Source organism: Erpetoichthys calabaricus, chromosome 2 (assembly GCF_900747795.2).
Source record: "Erpetoichthys calabaricus chromosome 2, fErpCal1.3, whole genome shotgun sequence".
Classification (NCBI taxonomy): domain Eukaryota; kingdom Metazoa; phylum Chordata; class Cladistia; order Polypteriformes; family Polypteridae; genus Erpetoichthys; species Erpetoichthys calabaricus.
Window position 1 is genome coordinate 60,142,633 of NC_041395.2, and position 27,628 is coordinate 60,170,260.

Below are 27,628 nucleotides of genomic sequence, written 5' to 3' on the forward strand. Positions count from 1 at the left end.
TGATTTTTCAGAAGTAAATTTTCAATAACATTTTAGCAAAAAATACAACACATAAGTTTTTCCTGTTGTGTGTATATGATTAGATGACTTCAAATTGGGATTATGTGACACAAGTAACATTATAGATTTTTTCAAGAACATTTTTATGTAGTTTGCTGTGGTCCAGCATTGGTCTCTATAGATGGCATTCTTTTCAGAAATTTTTTACCATTTTTTACCATTTTTACCATTCTCCATAAAAACATGACATTAAACATTTTCTCAGCCATCACCACAAACTGCAAGGGGTAAGTAACATAAAAAAAAAGAATTTTGGGTGGAGGATTAATTTAAGGAGACCTTCATTTCCATTTCGAATGTCTAGTATTACTAGATCAGTTCCAGTCTTCCAGGTCACCCAAGTGGCATTGCAGGTTAAGGTAAATGAAAGTGACTCGAAGAAGTTGAAAGTGAACCAGAAAGAGAGTAACAATGAACCCAAGAGGTTTGGGTTTCACAGGAAACACTAGTACATGCTCGCACCAGACCACACTTAACCGTTGGCATGTAGAAGTGAAAATGGAGTACCTAGATGAAACCACACCACCGACTTGGGTAGAATGTGTGACTGGGTCTGCAATAGAACCAAGGTTTCTAAAGTTATGAAATGTAGTCTGATCCACTGCCAACACTGTGCCATTTATTAGAAAGATCAGACTTTTTTTTTTTTTTTTTAACAACAAATTCCCGCGGCTGTTGGATTCTTCCTATAATATCAGTGAAGTACAGATGGCCTCCTGGAGTGAATCTGATAAAACTGCACTCATACCATCTTGACTGGCTTTTTGATCCAGTGAAGCAGCAGCTCCCCTCTCAGCTGCTTTTATTTATTTATAGATTCATTGTTAACTGATAAAATAATTATTTTATGACCTTTAGTAATACATGTTTTTTTTAATATAGTCTTTACTGTTGTTTTTTATTCCAAACTTGAACTTAAAGTGATCAGACTGATGAAGTACAAAATAACAAAATTCATTTTTGTTTTTAAAATATTCATCAATGGCTCATGACAACTTTTAATTGTTAGTCTGATGAGTGTGTGTGGCATCATGACAATTAGTTAATGAAGCGTGTCTTTTGATTTATAATAAGGTGTCGAAGTGATGTGCTTTGATTGACAGTGAAGCACTGAATAATTTAAAGAGGTTCGTGTTTTGAAATGCAGGAGTAAGCTGTCTTACCATAACTGACTGTTTGGTGGTGAATTTATGATGGGTAAGTCTGTCATATTTTGATTTACAAGCTGTCCGTCCGAATGTCATGGATTATGGGAGCCAATCAAAATGGTTGAAAGTTGCTGAAGTGAAAAAACATTAAGCACCAGAGCTTAGCAACCGCCAATGTTTTTGTCCGCTTTAGAACTCATCATTGAACTGCTGTTTTATGTGAACTGTCCTGGGTCTTTCACAGGTGAGAGTCTTAATTTGAATCACAATTAGGCACTCTAAAGGGGCCGAAGCACATATATTGTGCTTGTTCTTTGGATCCCAAAAGCGCTCATAATTAATGGAGAGTTTCTGTGGTGACTTTCAGGCATTTTAATTAGCCATTGTAACGATAAAGCATCCCTCGGCTCAAAAATAAGTGAATAAATATGAATCTGTGCCGACTGACTTAGCGAAAAGTGAATCACATTTTTTATTTTAATGTGCTGGCCCCTTTCTGTCATGCCAAATTTTATATTATCCAATTTAACATAGATCTGCATCCTGAGGATAGGAAACCTTTGGGAAAGTTGGCTTCTCGCTGATGGAATGTAGTTAAAATACTTCCACTGGGGTAAAACATTTGGCCCAGTTTAGCAGTTTTGAACTGGGCACAGCTTGGCAGCTTGTCTAGAGCATAACACTCTTTGAGGCAATTTCTCTTCCAGAGTGTGAAATTTTAATCTTCTGCTTCTAGCTGGGCAGTTTTATTGATACTTATTTCTGAAAATGTGTATTTAGAACCTCACTGGTCTCATTGCCCCCTTGAGTCTTTTAGGGTTTTATTTTTTCTCACATAAGTACTGACCACAGATTATGCAATGCTAGTTATTAGTATACATGAACAGCCAAATGTCCATACTGCCCTAAAGTGTAGATATACACTAATTTTGTAATTATATTTCCTTGTAATATTTGTCAGTTAATTCTAAAAGCCAAGTTCCCTTAAGCAGGTCTGTTTCATATTGGGATGTGAAGGTATATTTTGCATTTTATAATACACATGTTGTGCAGTGCAGCATCACTCCATGCTTGAGAGGGTAATGCTAATTCAGCTATGTGCATTGCAAATTAAGAGGCCTTTCTGTGACCAGTGCCCTCTGCCAGGGAATCCCTGGATGAATAGGTGGAAGCTGTCAAGCTCGGATGGGCTCAACGGCCTCATTCTCGTTGTTCAGTTTTCTTGATCTTCTACAAATGAGTTAAACACATTTTTCAGCAGAGGGGCTTACTTATTTTTTTTTCTTAAAGCAATTTTATAATATGTCAGTAAAGTTCTATCTATCTATGTATCTGTCTGTCTGTCTGTCTGTCTGTCTGTCTCTCTGTCTCTCTGTCTGTCTATCTCTATCTATCTATAGCTGATTGCAGGATATGGAGTAATATTTTGGACAAAAATCAAATAAATAAATAAATAAAAGTACTGTGAAATGTGAGCATAAGTAAATGTGTCATTAAGTGTGAGCATAAATACATTTGTCATGAAGTATGTTTTTTGTTGCTCATTTATTTTTTTAATTTTGTCCATAATATTCCTCCAAGCACATACAGCCTCTAATAAAACTGTCACTTTTACTCGTCAAAGTTGAGAGGATGAGCTCTAGAGAGGGTGGGCACCTGACTTTAGATTCGTAAAAAACAAGGGTGAAGTATTCAGCTCAAAATATTAGTTGCCGCTGCTTTGGGCTTTTTGTGTCAAAATGTCTAAAAGGATCCTGGTGCAGCCTACTGTATCTCACACGGGCTCATTCACCTTGTGACCGTCTTCTCTGATACGCCATATTGATCTGCAATCTGTTGCACTTAGAAACCACATAAATGAAAGTGCTCTATTGACTCACGAAGAATGTCAAAGGATGGGCGTCCAAGGCAGGTAACTTTGTCACCTGAAGTAGAGTGTAGCGTAGTTCTTCGATATTTTTAAAAATAGTTTCATCAATATCGTAGTCTAAAAGTTGCTGCCAACATTGTAATTTCTTCTGATCAATCTACAATTTTCTCTTGGAAAGACATGATAACTTCAGCAGAATCGATTTCATTGGCAGTAGTAAGTATTTTCCTAATTAATTCTTGTGCTGTCTCATTTACCTTCATCTCCTGCACTGACATGCTGAATTAGGCATGAGCAATCTACAGAGGATGATTCACCAATCAAACCACAGTATGTGCTAGAGCCCACCCTCTCAACTTTGACAAGTGAAAGTGGCAGTTTTATTGCAAGCCGTATTTCAATAATACGGACAAAATTAAATGAATAAGCAACAAAAAACATATTTCCTGACATTTATTTATTTATGCTCACATTTAATTAATGTTTATTTATTTATGCTCACATTTCACAGCACTTTTATTGATTTGCGCATTTATTTATTTAATTTTGTCCAAAAGCAGGAAGCTAAAAATACCAATAAATGTTGCACTAAAAATGCTGTTTTTCAACATCCTCCCAACTCATCTGATGACCCTCAGTTTGTTTCCAGACACCCATTGATGTACCTATCATTCCGGCTTGGCATCAAATCTTGCATTTCTTTTTGTCAAATCAGATTTTCCTCACATCTTTTCAATTCGTAATGCTGCTTGTATTCCTTGCCTCCTGCTGGTTGTTATGGCTTAGAGGACTTGCAGCTTCATTACACAGGGGATATTAAAAGTTATACACCGTGGTTCTGGAGTCTGTGAGCCAAAAGAAATCAAAATAAAGCAGCCTTTAATTCTAGTTAGGAAGACTCTCCAGCAGAGTTTCAAATCCAGCAAAATTCTTCTTGGGTTTTGGTATTGTGATGAGGAAGTCCATGATAAATGAAATGTCACTGTCTCAACAGGAGTACTTCAGTGGGTATATCTTTATAGCACTTCTTATAGTAAAAACTACTAGTCTTTGTTATGCCGCTTTGTTATTGTTGAAGGGAGGGTTGCAGATGGGGAAATGATTAACACTGCTGTCTCCAGCCTGGGCACTGTCTGTAAAAATGTTCTGCCAGTGTCTGTGAAGGTGTTCTCTGAGAAATCTGAATTCCCCAGCAGCATTTAAAAGTGCAGGTAAAGTTGATTGGTGAATTGAAATTGGCCTGAGATGAGTAAGTATAGGTGTACTCTGCATAGGCCTGGCATTCTGCCAGAACCGGTCACCAAAGCTGCCAGGAAAAATTCCAGCAGAGCAAGCTCTTGTATTAGATGCAGCAGACCTAGACAATTGGTGGATTAGTTGATTCATGTTACTGCTATATACAGTAAATCATATTGAAGTATCCTCTTATTGCAATAATATCTATTTTAGTAATTTTAACAATTATGGGCTAACCTTTTTATTTAGTTTAAGGAAAATGTTATTGTTGTATGTTGTGAATTTGTGCATTAAGGGCAAGTAGGGCATGGTACGAGGAGATGTTGCTCATGTGCCAAAATGAAATAAGTAGTATACTTGTCTCAGTAATTTAGCTTAAGTTTAAAATGTTGGCAGCAAACTCAGCTTAAGCTGATGGCACATTACGTGACATCTAGTCAAAGAGGATATCAAACTTGACAATTGAAGTTGCAACTCACATCACCTTATTTTGTCAGATTACTTTGCTACTAATTGCAAAGCATGGCAAATTACACAACTCCGTAACGACTTTGTAGCACAGTTTCACATTTCCAAAGTATCACAAGCTCACCCCTTTTTCTGACAGCCAATAGCATGCTGCCCGATGGAGTCTGTGCCCGCGCCAAGGCTTTGCAGGTACAGCAAATTTTGCCACAATTTGTGCTCTTTTTTTCTTTTTTACATTCTGTGATACATAAAACATGAGACAGAAAAGTTTCTGTTCTGTATGCAAATTCTGCAGCACCTGGGTTTGTTTTTTGTCATAGCTGCTTTACTTGTATTGTATATTGTTTCTCAACTCTTGCACACACAGTGCCTGTGTGACTCAATAATAAATCAAACCTGTTTAATTTTGCTGGGGTGAGTTGCTCACTGCTTGGACTGAGTCGCTGGGGGAATAACAGACTATACAAAGGGAAGTCCCGGGTGTGTGCCACGACGGCTTGCAACATGCTAAGATTATGTAAATAAAGTCTGCAACTTAAAATTTCTGTAAAAGTCATGTAATGTGATAGGGTCTTCAGTTTTCAACATCAAATATTTACAATATTTCATGATATTCTCAATTTAATTTCTTACCTACAAAAATATTTCTTTTTAGAATTTGTCAAATTTTCTTTTTGCTTATGCTATTAGCTTAATTCCAATTTGATTGGGAAGGCCCTTGAATCCTGCAGTGTTCTTGCTATACCTTTGCTTTTGTGTGCACATGTACAGCCTGAACAGTTTAGTTTTGCCATGAAGCTTGAAACAACATAGAGCTCCTTTAAGTGACTAAAGTTGGTTTGTTTGAAGAAATTTAAAGCGTTCATGAACTTTTGTACATCTCACTGCTATGGAGTACTCATCATCAGTGTTATGAATCGTGTTGATTACTTACATACAGTACGAATTCCAACTTTGCCCATCCAACAAAAACTGGAGATTCTTGAATATTCATTTGCATTTCTGTTTCTGGTAATACTGTCCTTTCTTGGTTATACATTATTGGCATTTTTCGGTTCACATTTTATCATCACTGATGCTGGTAGCTTAATACATTATGAATCACAGTATCTCTTTGTCATGCCTTCATACAAGGTTTACTTCAAACTGAACACTTTCTAAGCTACACTCCAGCACCACTGCTGCTACTCCAATCTACCATGGCTCCTTCAATGTGGTTCCATTCCAATGGCATTTTTCCACCACATCCACTGCCTGTGCATTCATGCCCAGAGCTCCACCTTACACCATTCACTTACGGTCAGAGACAACACCAGCTGCACTCAGTTTCTCAGAGCTCCTTGAGCTTATCCAAGCTAGGATCCTTTCCAAGACTTTCTGAAAGCCATTTACCTTTACTAGAAGATTTAAGCAGAGGAACAGGTCTCTTAAGTGCTGTCCTTTAAGTGCTTGATCATTTCTCTCTTTCTCTCTCTCTCTCTCTCTCTCTCTCTCTCTCTCTCTCTCTCTCTCTCTCTCTCTCTCTCTCTCTCTCTCTCTCTCTCTCACACCCATCTTTTATGGTCAGCTATTCAGGATGACTCCACCCCTTTAAAATAAAACACAGATTAAAAAAACACCATTAGTTGTGATGGCCTTGGCTTGCTTTGATTATTCTTCAATTAATTTTATTTCAGGATGTGTTTAATTGTACCCTTTTGTCCAACTTTTAGAGCATGTGTACGTGAAGCCTGCTCCTTTAGTTTTAGATGCAAACCCTGAATATGCCACTACTGTATCCGAGGTCATGCTCTTGTACTTGTTCTTACCAGTCTAATTAGAGTTGTCAGGTAGACCAACATTTTGGAAGAAGCCAGGGTAAAGCATATGGAAAAAGCAGCACACTAACTACATTAAAACCTGTAATAGTTTAATTACTGTCATATACATACTGTACAATTAAATGAAGTTTAATCTACAGTAACATTCCATTTTTAATATTAAACAAGCATAGAAGGTTTCAGCATTACAACTTAAAAATGTAAGATGAGAAAAATGAGTGAGATGAGTTGTAAAATTCCAAATGCCCAATTAAGCCTTGGTGTCTTCAAAAAAAGTTATCAAGATATCCAGGTTTCAGGAGCTTTCCATGATCTCCACAACTTCTCTAGGGCCAGATATTCTTAAAACATATAAAAGAAATACATTTTCCACCTTTATATATGTAAATTCATGTTGACAGTGCATATTACGGGCATCATCATCATCATCAACATCAACATCATCATATGCTTTTAACAAATACTGTATACTACACCAAGTCTCTGGAATTCTAAAACAATATTTCTTGGGGCAGGTATTAGTCACAAGTTACAGATTATGTATGTCTTATGCGCTCTTATCATTGACCATCATTTGATGTTCGTCTTCTCAGTCATTAACTCATTAGCACCTTAACACAACCTCCATTAAAACTCATGTCAGCAATACAAGAGAAAGAGATGTGAGGACTCCAAAGTACATCATGCAAAAGAACCTTTTTGAAGCCTATAAATCCAGCTAAAACACAATTACAGGTATAGAAAGGCTAAGTTACAATTAACATATAAGTCAGGGCATTGGGCACAAACTAAATTGCATTAACACTACTCATTCTATCTGCTATATACGTCACAAAGCCTGTGAAAGAAGCAACAGACAAATACACAAAATGTTTCTGGGTATTATTGGGAGAAAATGTAACTTCAGAATGCATGGAGCTATGAAGGAGCAGTACTAAAACTGCAAAGTGTAAAATTTTGTTTGTTGTATTTTTCCATTTTCTCTTTAATTTAAAATCTTTCGTCCAGTACATTGGAGTATATGTATGCTAGTTTATGCTACTTTTAGTTTTTGCTTTCCTCTGCTGTGATGGAAAGTAGTCCAGCTTGTTGTTAGCCAAACATTTGTTGCCATGATTTCAGTTTTTTTTCCAAATGTTTTGAATCTCTCTATTATTATTAGTGTTATTCATTGAAACTGATGTGTGTAGTTGTTAAATGCTATATATTTATAGGCATTTCAGGTAATGTTTTGTCAATCACTTTATGCTTATGTTCAGTCATGATCATTTTATAAAAATGAACTTATTGACACCATTTAGGCAAGACATACTTAAAATTTCAGAATTGTGAGGCTGAAGTTTACTTCAGTAACAAGTATTATTTTAAAGCCAGCAAAGGATCCAGTTTTCACGTAAAGTGCTTGTGGGTTCACAGACTCAATGTGGCTATAGTTACTGTCTACCAGTGATGCTCCTTCTATGCCACCTTTGGTTCAAACAGAAAGTTTTGAGCACTGGCACTCCAAGGCAGTGGTGACACTGGACTATCAATGTGAAAATGACTAGAGATTCATGCACCATATTGAAATAGAAAATACAAAGACATACTGCCTACTTTAGCTTCTCCATCCATCCATTATCTGTACCTGCACTGGCCGGATGATTTGTCTCAGGTGTTTTATCTGTTGTAATCTGAAAATATATCAACCACTGAATAATCTGACACAGTAGTAGCCTTGTTTTTCCAATGTTAATTATAGATTGTCTGCAGGTATTTCACAGTCCCTCCATTCCACAAACCAGAGATGGACAAGTTCAATTAATCAGAAGTTCTGAATTGACCCATGAATGTGAGAGTAGTAGTATACATGAATGTGCCCAGAAATGGGCTGTTCTTCTGTCCAGGGTTGGTTTTTGTGCCTGATAATGCCACTGTAGACTTAAGGCCCTGTGACCTTGAACTGGATTACATAGGTGGATAGATACTGACAGATTCACCTTAATATACAAATAAGTGTCTGTGTATCTGTCTGTGTCACCATTTGGTTGTTATACCTCTGTCATTTCAAAAGATGACACATCACAAATATTTTTAGTTAAAAAATGCATTCCATTTATCATTCCAACAGATGGAGCATCACAAACATCAACAATGCTTTTACAAATCCCTTACCAAATGGCATATAACAGAGACATATGCATTGTACTATGCACTGAAAACGTTAATGCTGAGGTCTACGTTGATTACTTAGATTTCAACCTGTCTTAGATGGGTAACACAACTAGTTAATGCAATACTTTGGACTACAAAACATTTTTACCTTTAAAATAGAGAAGGATTGCTTATTCAATAAAGCTACTTAGAATATTTATGTTAATTTATATTAATTTATTAAATATACAGTATATATATATATATATATATATATATATATATATATATACCCTAACCCAAACCCTAATGTTTTTGTAAATCCTTGAATGTGAATTATGTATCACAGTTTGGTTATAGTAACAGGGTCATTTTTAAAAATTTTAATCTGGTATATAAAACTAATTTCATCAAAGCATTCCAAGAAGTAAAAGATCAAAACAGTCACTTCTATAAGAACTGACATAACGAGACAGTACACAAGGCAATCCCTCAGATAAAGCACCTCTTTCCTCTTTTAATCTGTTTTAGTCACATCTTAAATATCATCTTGTCCAAAATCAGTAGGGAACAGTGTGCTAACCAAAACAAATCATGTTATTGTATGCAGTGAGATATGTAAAAAGAGATTCAGAATATATACTGGAATACTGAGAAAAGTGTGGGAAAATCTTCTGGTTTTTCCAGAAACATACTTTTTATATACCATGTTTAAAAGATCTTTGCATTAAGTGAGAGTGGGTATTTTTTTATTGAATTAACAAATCTGATTGGTCAAAATGATTGCCAATCTCGCAACATTTCTGTTTTCCTGTTTTTATCCTCGATCTGAAAATCATTATTTTTGAAACTAAAAGTTGTAGACATCGAAGATCATATACAAAACTGGATTTCAGGCTGGTTAACTAGCAGGAAGCAAAGAGTACAAATAAGAGTCGAATGCTCTATGTGAGGAGTGGTCATCAGAGGAGTTCCTCTGTCATTTGACTATTACTTTTTCTAATTTTTATTACAGTTTACTGTAATTAGTAAACTTTCAAAATTTGCAGATGACACTAAAATTGGTGGGATAGTAGATCCTAAGGACAAAACAAAATTATTTTAAAAAGAACCCAATAATGATCAGAACTAGGCAGTCAGTCAGTCAGTCAGTCTCCAACACGCTATATCCTAACACAGGGTCACAGGGGTCTGCTGGAGCCAATTTCAGCCAGCACACGGTGCAAGGCAGGAAGAAATCCCTGGGCAGGGCGCCAGCCCACCTCAGGGCAGAACTAGGCAAACACTTAGAAATTAATATTTAATGTAGAAAAGTGCAAAGTGCTACAAATAAGCAAATGAAACATTAATTTTAAATACAAGATGAAGCAACATCTTCCAGGAAGCAATCCCTTTGACACAACATTCTCATTGTCCATTTAACATACAGAAGTTATTAAATGGGAAATAAAATGTTAGGTAATATTGTAAAGCCCCTTGATTATAAATCAAGGAATTTTATGTTTAGACCGTGGAATGCGCTAATGTGGCTGCATTTGGAGTATTGTGTGCAGGTGTGGTCATTGCGTTACAAGACAGACATAGCAGCACTAGAAACTGTGCAGAAGAGAGCAACCCGGTGCATCCCACGAAATAAGGAATTGTTGTGCTCTAATAGGATTAGCCAGATAAACCTGTTTAGTCTCGAGCTGAGGAAGCTTTGTGGGTTCTTAATCCAGATCTTCAACATTCCCAAAAAAGGCACTGAATAAGTAGATCCAGCACCATTCTTTATACCAGTGCTCACTAAACTCTGCCTGGAAACCCATTGTGGCTACAGGTTTTTGTTTCAATCAGATTCACAATCAGTGATAATAACTGATGTCATTTAATTAGCTTTTTTTATTTTCTCTTTTTCTGCATTCAGAACAACACAGAAGTATTATTTTTATAAGATATTTAGAAATACTTCCATTTTTGCTACATCTTTAAATGCTTAACTCTCTTTTGTTGCTTTTCTATTATTTTTCCCTTTTTCTGTGTAGTTTGCTGCCTGCATTCTAATCCTAATAATTACAATAAAGAACAAGAAAAGCAGACACCTGGGCAAACAACACTGAAAGATGAAAGTCTGCAACTACTGCAGCATCAGCCTCACTAATAAGTAAATAATGGAGTAAATAACCATAACACCTAGAAAAGCAGGACTAAAATATTTTTAAAAAGTAGTCCATTTTAAAAATGGATGTTTTTTTAAACAGAGTGGGTCCCTGGGACTGAGTTTGGGAACCGCTAGTCTAGACTAAATACTTGGAGACTGTAGTGGAAATTAAAAGGAAGCATATTTAAGATTGAAGCCAGGAAGCACTTTTTCTGCACAAAGAGTTATGGGAATCTGGAATAAACTACCAGGTCAACCTTTAAAACTTGTTAATAAGCATCTGAGGGTAATATTCTGAAAAAATTGTCAGTAGCTAACTGAACGAGCTTCATGGACTGAATGGTCTGGTCTCATTTGTCAAACTTCTTATGTTCTTCTATCACTTATTATAACACCATTACAAAGTGCATAACAGGTCTGACAGGACTACTATACAATATCAAAGATGATAATTTAACCCCACAGAAAAAAAGAAACACGCCAAACACAATTACTTAACTCCTGGCAGACCCCAGAAGGGCTGTAGATCTGTTTCTGATTTATTTTAAACAGTTAGTGTCAAAAAGAGCTCTACAAATCCTGGACAGATATTATATTTGATTCGAATATGGGATACATAGCCATAGTGATAAGAGACAACATTCAGTAACAACTGGAGATGCACAAGTCAAACATGGCCAAATTATAAAACAGGCTGAACTGAGGAATGCTTTAGGCCAGCTCAAGACTCACTTTGTTTAGTGCTGAGGGTGAAGAGCTTACACGTATTAATGGACCCCTCGGGAAAGTTTGCAGAGAGCATTCAAGTGTGTCCAGCACCAGTGCAGGATGTTTTCACCATTTTGTTTACATTCACCAATAAAGTTCCAAATGTGGGTATTGATTCAGAATCATTGGCAGACATTAAGACTCAATTTTATGTGTTTCCTTCGAATATCAGATTTTTTTATATTTTGCATTTCTGTTTTTGACCGGGGACAATCACGTTTATTGAAGATCTTAGGTGTTTGCTGGTGTGCAAGCATGGTGCTGACAAAGCCAAAATCTCCAGCAATGTGATTTATCTATTAGACACTGAGAATTTTTGTGTTGGCACTTTTACAGAGGTGACACACTGGTCAGAGGTCATCTTCCTAGTTGTCTCCATGCTGTGATGGAAACAGACATCCAGTCTTTGCACCCCTGTAGACCCATTCAAATTATTGGACGTATATCTGCACCTTTAACCATACGAAATAAGAATCAACAGTGAATCTTAGGCTATCAAGACACACAGCACAAATGTCTTTTTTTGTGTGGTCATTTATTACCATGCAGCTCCTATAGTTAAAGCAGTACAATGGAGATCTCAAAGGAAGAAACAAAAATCTGCCAGGACATAGTTATCAAAATATTAACGACACAGTGATTATTCATACTTCTCACTTATGTAGATTGACGGCCCATCTGGGGTTGGTTCTTGCTTTGCGCTCAATGATGCTTGCAGACTCTGGGCTCCTGACTTTGGAATAAGCATCTTATACAACAGATGAATGGAAATTATGCAGACTACCATTTCCTATTAATAATGATCATATTTATGGTGATAAAATATGTGTAACGGGCTTAGCAGCAAAATAAATTATGTGGAGGTATTGTACTATAAATAAGAAGACTCTGACATTTTACATCAGTGGTCATACTGGTGTATTATTTATTGCAGGTCAAGATTTCCCTGTTATTTTTCTTTTTCTGTAAAATATGCACAAATGAGTTCTTCATCTGTCTTGGCCTGTATATAAAAGAAATCCAAATTGAACTCTTGCTAAGTATGTGGCAATTAAATCCAGATCTTTTTTTTTTTTTTTTTTTTGCACCATTACACTCGTCTTAACTTCATGCAGTTCTCTCCATACTCAGACTGTTTGTAAGAACTCCATAAGCTGGTAATGGTCTCTTTTTTCTCAAATTTGCTCAGTCCAAATTAGGTCATGGGAAACCAATACCAGCTCAGGATGGGGCTCCAGTGTGCATTGGAGGGTCCACCCATGCACCCAGTGACAAAGGACTAATTTAGAGCCACCAGTTTACCTAACATGCAAATTTTTGTAATCTATAAACTAGAGTTCCAGGAAAATAATTCACCCAGTTGACAGCCAGGTTCTGAATCTTTGAGGTAGCAGCACTAGCCTCTGAGTCACCATGTACTCCTCAGTTCTTTCATATTTATGCAAATTTTTAAACCACTTTGGGCTAAAGGGCTTTTTTTATGCACTGTACATCCCACACATTTTTTGCAATATTGTTGCACCGCAAAATGGTGATTGCTGATTTTTCACAGCTTTTATGCTTCATGTGCTTTTAAATTAGTCTGCTCTGAAGCAAATTCTATTTGCTTAGTAAATCATTTTAAAGTGCTTTATATCGAAGACAACAGTTCAGGCTATCAACTAATGACTTGCTCATTCATTGACGCTCTGGGCCTTGCTGATTGATTTTAGGGTCGCTTGTCATCAGTGACATATGTGCGTCCCACACATAATTTGTTGCAGCATTTTCTAACCAAAGCACATCCTTCTTTAGCTTCACCAGTAGTAAAATTCCCCAATCCAGATCACAATGCCAGCTGCTTATAGACATAAACCCAGACATGCAAAAGGGGTCACCAGCTCTGCTTAAGTAATTATTGAAGTGCTTTAAATCATAACTGCTTTTCTTTATTGAGCTTGTTTCTCAAGAATATTGTCCTGCTAACTTAATGAAATGCACATGAAGTTAGGTAGATGAGACAAGATAATGTGTATGTCCTGGAAGGCATTGTGGCAGAGCTGTGATTGCGAGTGCCATATAGACATAACACAGACAGTCCCATCATGCCCAGGGCCTAGGGGAAGTTTCTGTGCCGAGTAAAGTTTGACATTTGCGTATTTCATTACAGGAACAAATAGGAACAAATATATATTTTTGTGTTTTTTCAGTTTTTGTTTTTTTTTTTGTTTTTTTTTTTAATTCTTTTGGATAGTATTCTTCTTACTTCCATAATGGGGTCAAAAATTCGCTATGGAGTTAAGTTCAGATTCTGATTCTACAATGTTGAAAATGTCGACAAAAACTGATTTTTAGCATGGTGTCTGTATGTGTATCTGTGTATGTTTGGAAAATCAAAATGGATTTTCACATCTTAAATTTACAATTTTCATCAGAACATTGTGCATTTTTTGCATTGTGTAAAGCTCCTGGATTACTATATCTTAGCAAAGATAGAACATTTTAGAACAATTGTTTTCCAAGATATCCACCCTGAATGCTGAGATCAACAGTATGTGGAATGATAGCTTCTGATAAAATTGATATATCATCTTCAAAAAAACTTGCATATTAGTTGTTTTCTTTTCATCCAGTATGTATCTCCACATCCTTCAAAAAACATTTTCACTTATATCCAGCGATAACTGTCATAGAAATTGATTTAAATGGGATTGTTGCAATCTGCTCCATGTAGCCATGGAACCAGGCCTATTCATTTGCAAGATGTTTGCATGAGTAATTTTTGAGATCCGTAATTTACTTAAATATACATGTAAGCACTCATTAGTGTTGAATCAGTACCAAAATTTAGACTTTGGTGTCAATACCAGCAGTACCAAAATGGTACTTAAGCAAATAACAGATAACTCTTCACCCCTAATCCCCCAACCTGCCACCGTCCCACAGCAGCACAATAGCGTGCCTCCCTGCCTAGAGCATGGTGGGAGGACATGTGATGTTGGGCAGTTTCAATTACAGTAATAAATGACAGAGCATAAGATGCTTGAAAACTACCATTTACTTCTGGTACCAAAATTTATGAAATGCTGGTACCATACCTCAAATACTCAAAGGAATTTAGTGAAGATGTGAAAATAGTTGAAAGCTCGTTTGTCCTACCAGAGCACATGCAATATAGCTGATCAAAGTAGACAGAGGCATTACCCTGTACCAATCTATCTATGCAGCTTATATATTTCTTTTGACCCAATGTGTTTCAAAGTAAATATTGTTTAAGATGTCCATTTGATTCAATTTCCTGTTAATTTTACTCTACATTTATTTGTGAACATATTATATATAATCTAAGATAATGAAATTTATACTGTTGTTATGGTACAGTATAATTGGTTCTACTGTACTGTAAAATATTTCATTCAGTGATTTCCTGTGATATCACTAAAGTGTAATTTACAGGGAACTGCTGGATGGACCATTAAACATACTGATTTTTTATTAAAATGTTCACTGAATAACTGTCTACATCATGTTGTTATAACACCACTGCTATAACATGCCTTGGCATTCCAGCTACTGTACATAGGCTGCTGAATGTAATAACAGAATACCATTGTCATTTACATTATTGTTGTATATACGTAGTTCATGGTTTTGAGTGAAAAAACTAACTCCACCACCTTATATGTTTCTGTAGCACCTTCAGAAGTAGTGTTCAGCTCCATGTTGGCCTGTTGGTTTCTCCGGGTTCTCTTTTTTCCTCCCAGAGCCCAAAGGCGTGCAGGTTAGAATAGGTGCTGACAGGCCCTAGATGTGCATGGCTGGCTGTGTCCACAAGTCTGCACAAGGTCTGGACTTTGAAGCTTCCCAGATAGGCTCCTGCACCGTAATGATAGTTCAGAAGATGGATGGACAGATAGAACATATTTTATAAATATTTATCCTCCTGCATCTTTTTGCTGAAAGAGACCCATGGAGACTTGCAAATGTTAATAGAAAGGCTTTCATGAACCCAGCAGTAAATTACATAGTTTCATTTCCTTTTGTTTTTTATGGAAAGGTGGTAAAGCTTAAAGTAAAGTACATCTTCCTTATCTGATAGAGGAGCTATTCATGATTGAGCATGCCGGCGGAAGCTGGGACTTACCCCTTTGGGGCCTTGTACTTTGATTGCCATAGTAACGTCGGAATGATCTAGTAAACCCTTGATTTCTTCAACCCCAATGAATCTGAGGATTTTTTTTTTTGGCTAACTCAATAAGGTATTCATTAAACCCCTGGGAGGAAGTTCCTTAGTGGGGATCAGATGTCGAGGAATTTTTGTTAAGTGAAAGATTATTGGGGGATGGGATCCAAATTTACATAAGATAATTTAATTGGACTGGACACTTAAATTATTGTGTGTGGTGTGGCACAATAAGCATGTCTCATACAAGAACACTACATTCTAGTGTTGGCATTAGCTCTTCCTTTGCTTTATGTAGTATCTGTGGTAGTGAGGCTGCTATGAAAGATGCATTGTTACCTGTCACTAGTGAACATTCCAGGTGCTGTGGACCAAAAAGAAATATTCTGCACTGATCTCAGACTGATATAACCGTGACTTGTTCATGGTGGTACAGTTGTTTGTTCTTCTTACATGTTTGGGAGCTTTCTCTTCTTGTGATCGTAAACTATAAGAAATACTCTGTCCTCAGCAGCGTCACTGTGTTAGCCATTGCTAATGGCCTTGTGTGACTTTCCTTGGCCACCTCATGCTGTTTTTTTAGAATTCTTACAGTTTATATTGTTGAAGAGGGAAGGCACTATGTACTTCATCTTTTATGTTGAAACAGAAAAATCCATCAAAATTAGGATATGAGATTAGATAATGGATGTACTGTATAAATGCATTAAAATTAGCAATATAGATACCATAAAAGACAATAAATATTAGCTGTATGGTCATGTTTATCACATTTCTGGGTTTTTTTAACTTGAAATTCTGTGCAATTTCAAATTGTGATTTCAGTCGTTGTGTTAACTAATACAATTAACTTTCTCTGCCTTACTTTGTGTTTTCTATTCTGCACGTATTCATTGAAAGAAGGGCTATACCCACCCTGCAGAATGGCAGTAAGCCATCTCTGTGCCCAGTTATTGACTTGTAACAGTAATGTAAATATTTTCCCATGTATCTGTTTGCCATTACTGTTTTTGGTTGGCTGTGAAGCTGTAGCTTAAATTAGTTGCAGTGGGAGTAAACCTCTTAAACCTCCTGACCAGCTTATCAGTCACTAGCCTATCTTTATTGTCATGTCTGGTCCCACTCCATGCCTGCTGCTTCACCTTTGACCTGCTGTTGCTTGAAGGCATCAATTACTCAGACATCATCTTTGAGTTTATTTGATTTCTTGTTTTTTTTTTAAAGATTCTGCCCTTCTAGGCAGCACTCAGTCATTGCTACCTGTTATCACCTTATTTCTAGTTGCTTATGTTTTTGATTAAGGATTTTGAATTTTTGCCTACATTTTATTGTCTTTGTATTCTGTTTTCATGTTTAATTATTTGTCTACATACTCAGCTGCTCCTTTTGTCAGCATTTGCATTTGCCAGGTCAATTTTTTGCTTGGCCTTGCCATTGCTTTAGGTCCTCCTACTACTCGATGAATTTCTAAGAATTACAACCCTGTTGCCATTGACTTTCATCTCATATTTAAAGTATTTCTTTTTGAATTCATGAATTTGTAATGGAAAATGACTAGAATGATACATACAAGTATCATTTGTAATACAGCATCTAAATACTTCTAAAACGTCAGTACTTTTTAAAGGCACGATATATTGATTAATACAGTCCAAATATATATGCCCTGCCCTCCACACATTGCTGCTTGAAATGAATGAATAGTAGAAATTAATAAATAATATATTGGATATATAAATAATATTTTAAACTTCTTACCTCTGATTTTTCTTTCCAGTGCTCCCTACATGCTCTCCATTGGATTTCCACTGTGACAATGGCAAATGTATTCGGCGATCATGGGTATGTGATGGTGACAATGACTGTGAGGATGACTCGGATGAGCAGGACTGTCGTGAGTAACTCTTAAATCTATACTGAAATAACTTGCCACTTCTCTATAGTCCAGTGCAAACTCATTTTTGTAAGTCAATGACAGTGCTAATTTTATTGCAATAGTTACACGTACTTATTATACAACTAAATGTCTCAAAAGTGTAATGACATTTATTTAAATGAAGATGAGTTCACTTTTAAGCCAGACAGGGTTACACTGCATACTCAGATTAAAAGAGCATCCATCTTAAAAAGGTCTTTTGAACACATAGCTCCTTCATTCCTGCATTTTTAGCAATGTGGACAGTAAGCACAGTTTGTTCATATCTAATTTTTTAATTAGATAGTTTGATCCCAAGTCCAATTTCACTCTCTGCATCCATTAGCATAAGGTGCTAAAAGAATTAATGGTCTGCACAGTGTCTATCAGCATCAAAAAATTTAACCATAAGGCAAATAAATATGTTGCACATGCCTTGCTTTATTTGATGCTAAAATTTACATCCAGCAGCAGTAAAATATTTTAATACAGTTTGTTATATGTTCAACATGTACAATCATTTTTATCCTTATGTAGGAGAACAGAATTCATGTAATTTATCCTCATACACCCTGAAGTAACATAATTCTAAAACAATTTGAATGGATACATGCTTTGCTAACTCAAAAACCTAAATTAATTTGTAAATTGTCAGAAAGAATAGCAGGATGGGGAATTATATGCTTTTTAGTGGTATTTACTTTCATTCATGCCAACATATGGTTTGCCAGTGTGGTTATTCCTTTATGTTTGGAAATGTTCGGGCCCAGCCAGAACTTGGATGGGAGACCATCTAGGAAATGCTTGGATTGCTGCTGGAAGAGGTGGTGGTGAGACCACCAGAGGGCACTAACCCTGTGGTTTGAACATGAATCCCAATGCCCCAGTGCAGTGATGGGGACACTGTGCTGTAAAAATTGCACCAACCTTTGGATGAGACATAAAACTGAGGTCCTGACTCTCTGTGGTCATGAAAGATCCCTGGGCATTATTTGTAAAGAGTAAGGTGTATCCCAATGTCTAGGTTAAATTGCACACCATGGCCTAGTCACTCTGGCCCCTTAATCATCCCCTGTCTCACCACCTAACAGCTAAGATGTGGTGAGCGAACTGGCGCAAAAACGGCTGCTGCCACATCATCCAGGGGAATGCTACACATTAGTGCTGGTTGGAGTGGCTCCCCCACTCACCGAAGTGCTTTGAGTAGTGAGAAAGCGCTATATTAATGTAAAGAGATATTATTATTACATGGAGGCACTGTACTCTATGTCCCAATAGCATTATGTATACGGCAGGAGCAGGTTGTGGAGGGAATAGATGGATGGCTTTACAGCCTTATAACAGGACTTACGCTGAAGACCTCCATAAACCATTCATCTGTTGCATGGAATTTACAGAACAACTTAGCTCTTCATTCATTACTGACATTGTGTCTTTGGTAATGGGTGAAAACTTAAGTGAAAACACCAGGCAGATGTGAACAAAACGTGAAAAAACTAAACCTAGATGGAACCTCAGTAACCTTTATAAATCTAAGCCATTTTGAATAATATTATTTTGTAAACTGCCTTACATATCTATGTAATTATCTGTTGTGTCAAAATTTATTTAGAGAAGCAAATGAAATAATGTACATAGAGTGCTGCAAATGGCAAGATAGCTGAGTGAGTTGCATCCCAAATTGTTCTGGTATTTTAAAAATGTTGACACAGAAATTTTAGATTAAGATTATTGTTTTTTTTAAATATAATTTCCCATTTATTTAAACTATGGCTGAATTACTTATATACCAAAGAAGCATGTGGCTCCTTCATAGACTCCTTGTTCCTTGTCTGGTCACAATTCTGTGCTGTTACTTCATTGTATGTAAAGTCATGCTGTGGTCAGGGGAACATTTCACTAATAAAAGAGTTCATAACCTTGCATGCAACTGCACCTGACTTGTGAAAATGGGCTGGGGCTGACCTTTGCCCTTCTAGTCACTTCCTCTCTGCCCCTGAGGAACACCCGACAAGTGTTCATTACAAAAATAGAACACAACTGGTGGAGACATAAAAAGGGAAAGGGAATGGAGTCAGTGATGTTTACAGAACAGGTGAAACCAAACTAAATAATCTTCTCGGGAATATTGAACCTTAAACAAACTATGTATGCTAAATAACTTTAATCTTAAATCCTGCTTTGGTCTTCGTATAAAACACATGAAGGACCTCTTTAGTCTTAGATGCTGAATTGGGATCCTATACATAACCTACTTTATCTTGCTGAAATAATTATTACCATTTTAAAAATTGTTTTGTATATATGAAGAACTCCAAAAATAATGTTTATTATAAAATTTACAACAGTTCTCTTTTAATTACCTTCAAAATACTTTCCTTGAAATGCAATACACTTGTCCCAACACTTCTCTCACTTCTGGAAACATTTCCTGCACTCATCTTTTGTTATCATGTCTAGAACCCCTAGTGATTTTTGCTGGATATCTTCCATGATAGCAAATCTTCTCCCTTCAGTCTCAATTTTAATTAGTCATGGGGAACTAGAACTGGCGAATGTTGGGGTGAAAAGCAATAATCTCATTGTTTTGGGTCAAAAACTCTTTGACTGACTATGTGGTGTGTGAAGGTGCACTGTCACAATGCAAGATTCACTTTTGGGTGTACTACGGGCAACCCAGGTATCACACGGACATTTTTTTCCTGATGCTTTCTTATAGATGTCTCAACTGTTCAATGTAATGTCAATGATTAAAAGTCTGTTTACAGGGTACAAACTCTGCAATTAACATGTCCATTGATGTCATCTTTGCTTCTTGAAAATGAACTGTTGTGGTTTGGATGAGAAAAAAATCACCCAAGTCATCTGCACGATTGTAGAATATACAGATGATCAACTCAGCACAATGCCGCTCCACAGACTGATTAACCATTCTTGTAGGCATACAATACCTTTTTTTGTACAAATATCACTAAGTGGAAGTAGTTCTGCATGGAGAAGCATTAGGCAGAAATCATTCGCCATCAGCCAACTGCTAAGTGACTTCTTATGTGAATTTCCCATTGGGATTAATAAAGTATCTATCTATCTATCTATCTATCTATCTATCTATCTATCTATCTATCTATCTATCTATCTATCTATCTATCTATCTATCTATCTATCTATCTATCTATCTATCTATCTATCTATCTATCTATCTATCTATCTATCTATCTATCTATCTATCTATCTATCTATCTATTCACTCATGTCATACTGTTTCAAGTGAGACACATGGGCAGATGTCCGTCTACAGACTATTAGCTTTGTTTCAGTACCACAGGTTCAGAGTTAGCATATTAAAGTCTTAGTTTGTCATGAGTTGACCTCTTTTTCTTTTTTGTCTTGATTTTTGTCTGATTGAAACATTAAATTGTTTCTTAATGGTAAGTCTTTCATCTTTTGCATTCACGACAACAGTTCTATCGTTCTCAAGAAATAGCAGTCTTTGACCTCAGTTTCGGGAATCTTGCATAGTAGAGAATAACTGTCTGAAAAACTAATAAAATAAACTCAGAGAGTAATAACTGCACAGAAAGATTAACTCATTGTACAGGTTATTCTTACTGGTGGAGGAATATTTAGCTGGAGGTGTCTGGATAATCAAGTCTTGGGAGTTCCTTCCAATAAGAAAACATGGATTCCATAGTTTGATGGAGCAACTTGGTAATGCTGTCATATCTTGCCAAGCTTATTTAGGCAGCCAAAAATGCAGCTTAATTATTTATCTGAAGTAATGCAGCAACTAACCACTTCTAAGAAAGATTGGCAGTCTTTACTGTCTGTTAGCGATTAAATGAGCTCCCGGGGAAAATGTAATTTGCATAGGGGAGCTGAACATCCTAATGTTGTGTTTACTAATCACGCAAAACTTTTATTATCTTTGAGCAGCTTAAAGATTAAATTGAACAGGATAAAAAGGCCTGTGAGACCTATAATTCCTCCAATTGCAAAATAGTCCCAGTTTACTTTCTTAGGGGAATTTAATATCCATTTTCACAAATACAGTGTATCCCACGAATTTACCAAAGCAGTAGGCACAGGAATTTCCTCAAAAATGTCCACCTGGGTGAAGCATGGGTGGGAAATCTCGCCACTTCCTTATACAAGATGTACTGATGTTAAGGCAATTTAAACAGTTATAGAACACCAAGTGGGAACAACAGTTAGTGCTGCTGCTACTTCCTAGAATCTTCTTGCATTTTAATCCCACGCCCCGTCCTTGAATTCTGGGAGTTTGCACATTATTACTATGTCTGTACTCCTACCATTCTACTACAGAAAGCATCTTAAAGTAAATTAAAAGTAATTTTGAAGTAATGCTTTTACCTGTAATTTTATGGAGTCATAAGGATTGTGGAGTCATTCTGTTAGGTATAAACAAGCAAATACCACAGATGTACTAGGATGATTAACCAAAGAATTTCTCTGGTTCTGCCATTGGCTCAACATGTGATGGACAAGAAATAAACCAAAGTGCTCAGTAAAATATTTTTAGTTTTTTAAGTTTAGACCCATCTATTTCAAGGCACCATTCTTACACAGGAAAGTAACAGTTTCATAATAGGACATCTGTAAATTAATTGCCAAACTGATTAAATATAATTTCTTTTGGATGGGAGTGTTTGAACATATAACACAATGTGTGGGTGGGGAGTGACACAAGCAATTATTTTAAAAAAATGTCATTGTCACCCAGCAGGTCTGTGCATTTGCAGAGTGGTTTCATTTATCAGTTGATTTTGTTACGCATTTACCAGAGAATCAGAGAAAAAAGCTCAGTTCTGGTGGCAGTTAATCATTTTTTAATTGTGGCACATTTTGTACAACTTATGATATCACCTTTGTCAAAGAAAATAGTTGATATATTTATTGAACTTAATGTCTGATTTCTCAGATTTCTGAAAAATTTTGGATTGGCGTGCTCATTTCATTTTTTGTTTTGGGAGAGTTTTCTTTTGCTGTTCTAGAAAGTCAATTATTTTGTCTTTTGTAAAATTAATAATCAGTCTGAGTAAGTGAATTAAAGCCTTGAGCCTGATTGTTATTCTTTGACCATTCAGAGCAAATGGAGCAAGTTATTACTAGGGAATCCACTAGGGGATTCCCGGACATTTTTCATTCCCGCATTCCCGGGAATTAAACTGCTGTAATTCCCGGGAAAACGGGAACGGCCAAGCTCGCATATATAGCATGTAAAAGTGTAAAAATCGATCAAGAAATAACAGAGTTATAGTTGAAAATAATTAAGTGGCACGATTTTTTGGCCCACGATGTAATGTGTTGCAGATTAATTCAGTGAACAACAGACCAGCAGCAGTCAGTCTCCCGGCTGACTGAGCACAGTGAACTGGAAGGATTCCGCACTCCGCAGCTCACGAATGCCGGGACGGGCAGACTTCATTGACGTCTGTGCTGTTGACAGCTTTGAACAGCAACTTGAAATTGCAATGCGTCAGTCTGTTGCATCCGCATTATCTGTGCCAAGAAACTTACCGTCACAGAATGATGACAAGAAACTGGATGCATTAGTAAAAGCTGAAATGGTGGGGTTTCAGAGCAACGGCAAGCACGGGCATTGTTTAGAACAAGTTTATCAGTATTTGATGACTTTGCCACCTACTTCAGTGGAGGCAGAGCGTGCTTTCTCAGCGGCTGGCGTACTCTGCATGAAGGTACGCTCTCGCCTGGACGACCACACGCTCGACATATGCTTTCTACACTCTTATTACCGCAACTAACTAGATACATGTACTTATATGACAGCATGAACTGCTTGTAGTTAAGGTTAGTCTTTTATTGGTGTCAACATATTGCAGTAGTTTTATTAAAAATAAGTGTCGCTCGTTCTAAAACCGTTCACATGTGAGATGCCTGTGCACTGTGTCATCCCCGGGAGCCCAGGATTCCCAGGAATGACATGTGGGATTCCCGAATTCCCGGGAATGGATTCCCTAGTTATTACCCTGACTTAGTTTTCTAGGACTACACTCAAGAATTCTTCCAGGGTTTTACAAGTATTTCCCATTTCAGTGTCTGTTCTTGATTATAAATTCCCTGTCCTTTCTTTGGATGTGGTTCCTTCTGGGAGGGCAGTTCTTTTGTTAGAGTTGTATAACCTATTTGGAACAAAGTGCATATCATTATGGAGTAGTTTCTGCAGTTGGGGATGAATAAAAAGCACTGTAGTAATCTGAGCAGAGGTGCCTGTACCAGGTATTTACAGTAAAGAGTGCAAGGTCAATGCCAGAATGGAAAAGGACAGAGGAATGGTTTCCTGAGAGAGTTGTTGTTGGCCTTAAGAGGACACCTCTGTATTCCAGTATGAGATGTAGGGGCTGTCTGATAATAGCAGACAGACATAGTTTGTCTGGTACTCCAGAAATGAAAATTCCAACAGCATCAGGGTGAAAGAGATGTACAGGTGCTATGGAGTGCAATATTTCCACAGAATGCCATATTACTAGAAGCACAGCTCTAGAGAAGGGAGCCTGAGCCTCTGATAAGAGCCAACAAAAACTTACAGGCTGATAGGCAATATCTTGATCCATATGTGGAAAAGATGAGACCGTGTCACACAAAACTGGAATGGTAGGTGGGCAGTACCTTTTCTTATGGACCATTGAGAGTCTGGACATAGTTACAGATAACTATGAATGGCAGCATATTACCCATTTAAGGTAAGCTGTCTTTCAGGATTATAAGAACACAACAGGGAACAGTAGCATTTGGTCCTATGCCAAAAAGTATGTCAGATATTTAATGTATGATTGTGATGGTGTGGGTCAGTCCCTTTGCTCCCTCTTTCAAAAATGGGAGCTTCTTCTTGAACCAGTCACAAAACATATCAAGCAAGGCAATGGTGAAAAGTGCAAGTGCTTTTATTATATAAAAAACACAACTCCAAATAGTGTCCAAAAAGTACGGTGCTCAAAACTGTCAATAAATAAATAATCCATAAAAAGTGAATGGTGGAGGTTAAAATCAATAAATAGCAAAAGGTAAGTTAAAAGTAAAACTCATTTTAAAACCGCAAGCCCTGGTACCTTCCTTAAAAACGGATGCCTCTCCGTCTTATCCTATCCAGACCTTACAGCCCAGAGAGACGTTGACCAGCAGGTGCAGACACCCATCTCTTCCACCGCTGCTAATGGCTCCACCCAGCGAAAGTATCCCTGAGCATGAAGGTCGCTCCTGCTCCCAAAACGATCAACAGGAGCGACCCACAGCCCCCTCCTGAGCGATGGCCACTCGCTCCTCCTTGGGGCTCTACTCCCGTCCACTTGCATCCACTCTGTAAACCAGCTGGTTTCCTCTTTCTTTTTCCTGCCTGCTTCTTCTCCCGTCTTTTAACCTCTGCTCTTTTCTTGACTCTTTCTTCTTTTCTTCTTTCCTTTTGATCTTGCACTCCCCTTTATAGGCTGGGGAGCGGTTGCAGGTGCAATCACCTGATAGTCATCCCGGGCTGATACTAAGGCAATCAGACTGCCCGCATGTGCTGGCAAGGCAATGCATGGATGGCTGACCACCTTGCACCAACCTGGAGACGTGGCGTCTTCCCAGCAGATCACTCACACCTGCTCCACTCCCCAGCACAAATGCGTTCATTATTTATTTTTTAAGATGGGCACTTTTTTGAGCTGCGGACCCACTATACTATAATGACGAGTTACTTTTTTTGTATTTGTTTATAATTTTTATGGCTGGGATGATGCTATCATAGGACCTTTGCTTCTCATGGGTGCTGACATTTTGTGTTTGTCTTTCATTGATGTGACAATACTGTTTATTATTGCTTGGCCCACTGCTTCTCACATGGCCTATTTTGTCATCAGGTCTCACTTACTGTATGTGATATAACAGCACACATCTTCTGGAATCTGTGTGTTAGATTCACTTTGTAATCAATGTCTTTGTCAGAATTGCTTAGGGGAATTTGAAATAAGCTTGTGTTTGGAATTTTTGACAGCTTTCTTTGACTTTGAATTCCAGTTTTCATTTAAATGCAGAACTAAAATGATTAAAATATGCAAGGTTTTGCATAATACCTGAAAAAGGGGCCTGAGCTGCCTCGAAAGTTTGCATATTATAATCTTTTTAGTTAGCCAATCAAAGGTGTCATTTTGCTTGATTTCTTATTGCATGCATAATGGTACAACACCCTACTACTACTACTAGTTTTCATTTAGGTGAAAGAACTCTGTACAGTCTCTAGTATAATGTCTTGATGACATCAAGAGCTGTATGTCCTTAAATTTTCTGGATTTTAACCAGAACAAAACTGAGGCTGTGATTTTTGGTCCTTCTGAGGTTTTTGGCATGGCCACTAGTAGTCGTAGTCCACTAGGACAGTACTGTACATCATTAGAATGTTAGAAATTTGGGTGTCATTTTTTAAAGGCAGTCTTAAATTGGACAAACAGATTAATTATGTCATTAAAAACTGTTAGCAATGGTAAAGCCTTTTCTTTGCTTCTCTGACTCTGTGAAGGCCATACATGCTTTTATTTCATTTTGCATTGATTACTGCAATTCTCTGTATACAGGAATCAGCCAGTCTGTCTCGCCTGCAGCCCGTTCAAAAGTGTAGCTGCTAGGCTGTTAAGTAGAACTCAGAAGCGAATGTATATCCATCCATTTTCCAACCCACTGAATCCGAACACAGGGTCATGGGGGTCTACTGGAGCCAATCCTAGCCAACACAGGGCGCAAGGCAGGGAACCAATCCCGGGCAGGGGGCCAACCCACCGCAGGCGAATGTATATTACCCACCCAACCCACCGCAGGCGAATGTATATTACTCATCCAACCCACCGCAGGCGAATGTATATTACTCCCATATTGGTCTCTCTTCTTTGGTTGCCTGTTATATTTAGAGTTGATTTTAAGCTTTTATTGCCTGTTTATAAGTCTTTAAGTGGTTGTAAGGGTTGTTGGTTTATATTTTATGTATTGGATAGCCACTGTATTTCATACATGATGGTAGTAATTAAGGAATGTTATTTTATTATGTTTTATGTTATTTTGAGTACTTATTATTAATATTATTATTACTTAATTGTACAGCATTTTGGTAAGCACTTCTTTGTTTTTTAAATAAACTTGTTATTATTTGCTTCACTTGGTGCCTGACCCCTGCCTGTTAATAGACTGTTTTTTGCCATACCCTCTGTAGTTTATTTTCTGGTTGCACTCTCCTGTTTGCTTCCATTCAGTCTTATTCAGATTACAACATAATGTGTTTAGTGTCAAGAGGAGAGTTTGGGCAAAGGTCCATTGGCATGAGGACAAGTAACTAGAAAAAGAGAGAGAGAAAGTGAAAGACGCTGGAGGTTAAAGAAGAATCATGGCTTTGCGGTTATTAATTATTGGAAAAGTGTCTGTGGCTCTGTTCACACTACAATGTTTTCTTTTAAAAGTGCAGACATTAGTTTCCATTTTTGTCTTTTGTCCACATTACTCTGGCGTTTTCAACCTCTGAAAACATACAGTAGATATCTGGAAATGCCCTTCACAGCTGTATACTTCTGAAAAAAACATATTCTCAGTGTTGTGGTGTGGACAGGTGAAAACACAGAAAACACAGACTCTAATCATGATCTTATTTGTTGTATGCTCCTCACAGGTGGCGTAGTGGTAGTACTGCTGCTTTGCAGAAAGGAGACTGTGGAAGACTGTGGGTTCACTTCCCGGTTCCTCCCTGTGTGGATAGCGCTTTGAGTACTGAGAAAAGTGCATATAAATGTAATGAATTATTATTTGTTTGCGCTTATTATGTGGCCCTTCCCTGACTGGATCCTTCTCCTTACATTGTCTCATTTCTTGATTGGTCACCCTCCATGGAAGAAAAGTATAGAAGAGTTGCT

At 37.3% G+C, this 27,628-nt stretch overlaps 1 protein-coding gene across 3 annotated transcripts in view; it reads left to right on the plus strand.

The window, feature by feature from the left end:
* lrp4 (low density lipoprotein receptor-related protein 4) overlaps positions 1–27,628 on the plus strand; it is a 409,312-nt gene that overhangs the window by 218,687 nt on the left and 162,997 nt on the right. For all 3 annotated transcript variants that reach the window (XM_028793832.2, XM_028793833.2, XM_051923808.1), the window contains exon 3: positions 17,583–17,699. In XM_028793832.2, coding sequence (XP_028649665.2) covers positions 17,583–17,699 — 117 coding nt within the window. The remainder of the gene's footprint in view (positions 1–17,582; positions 17,700–27,628) is intronic.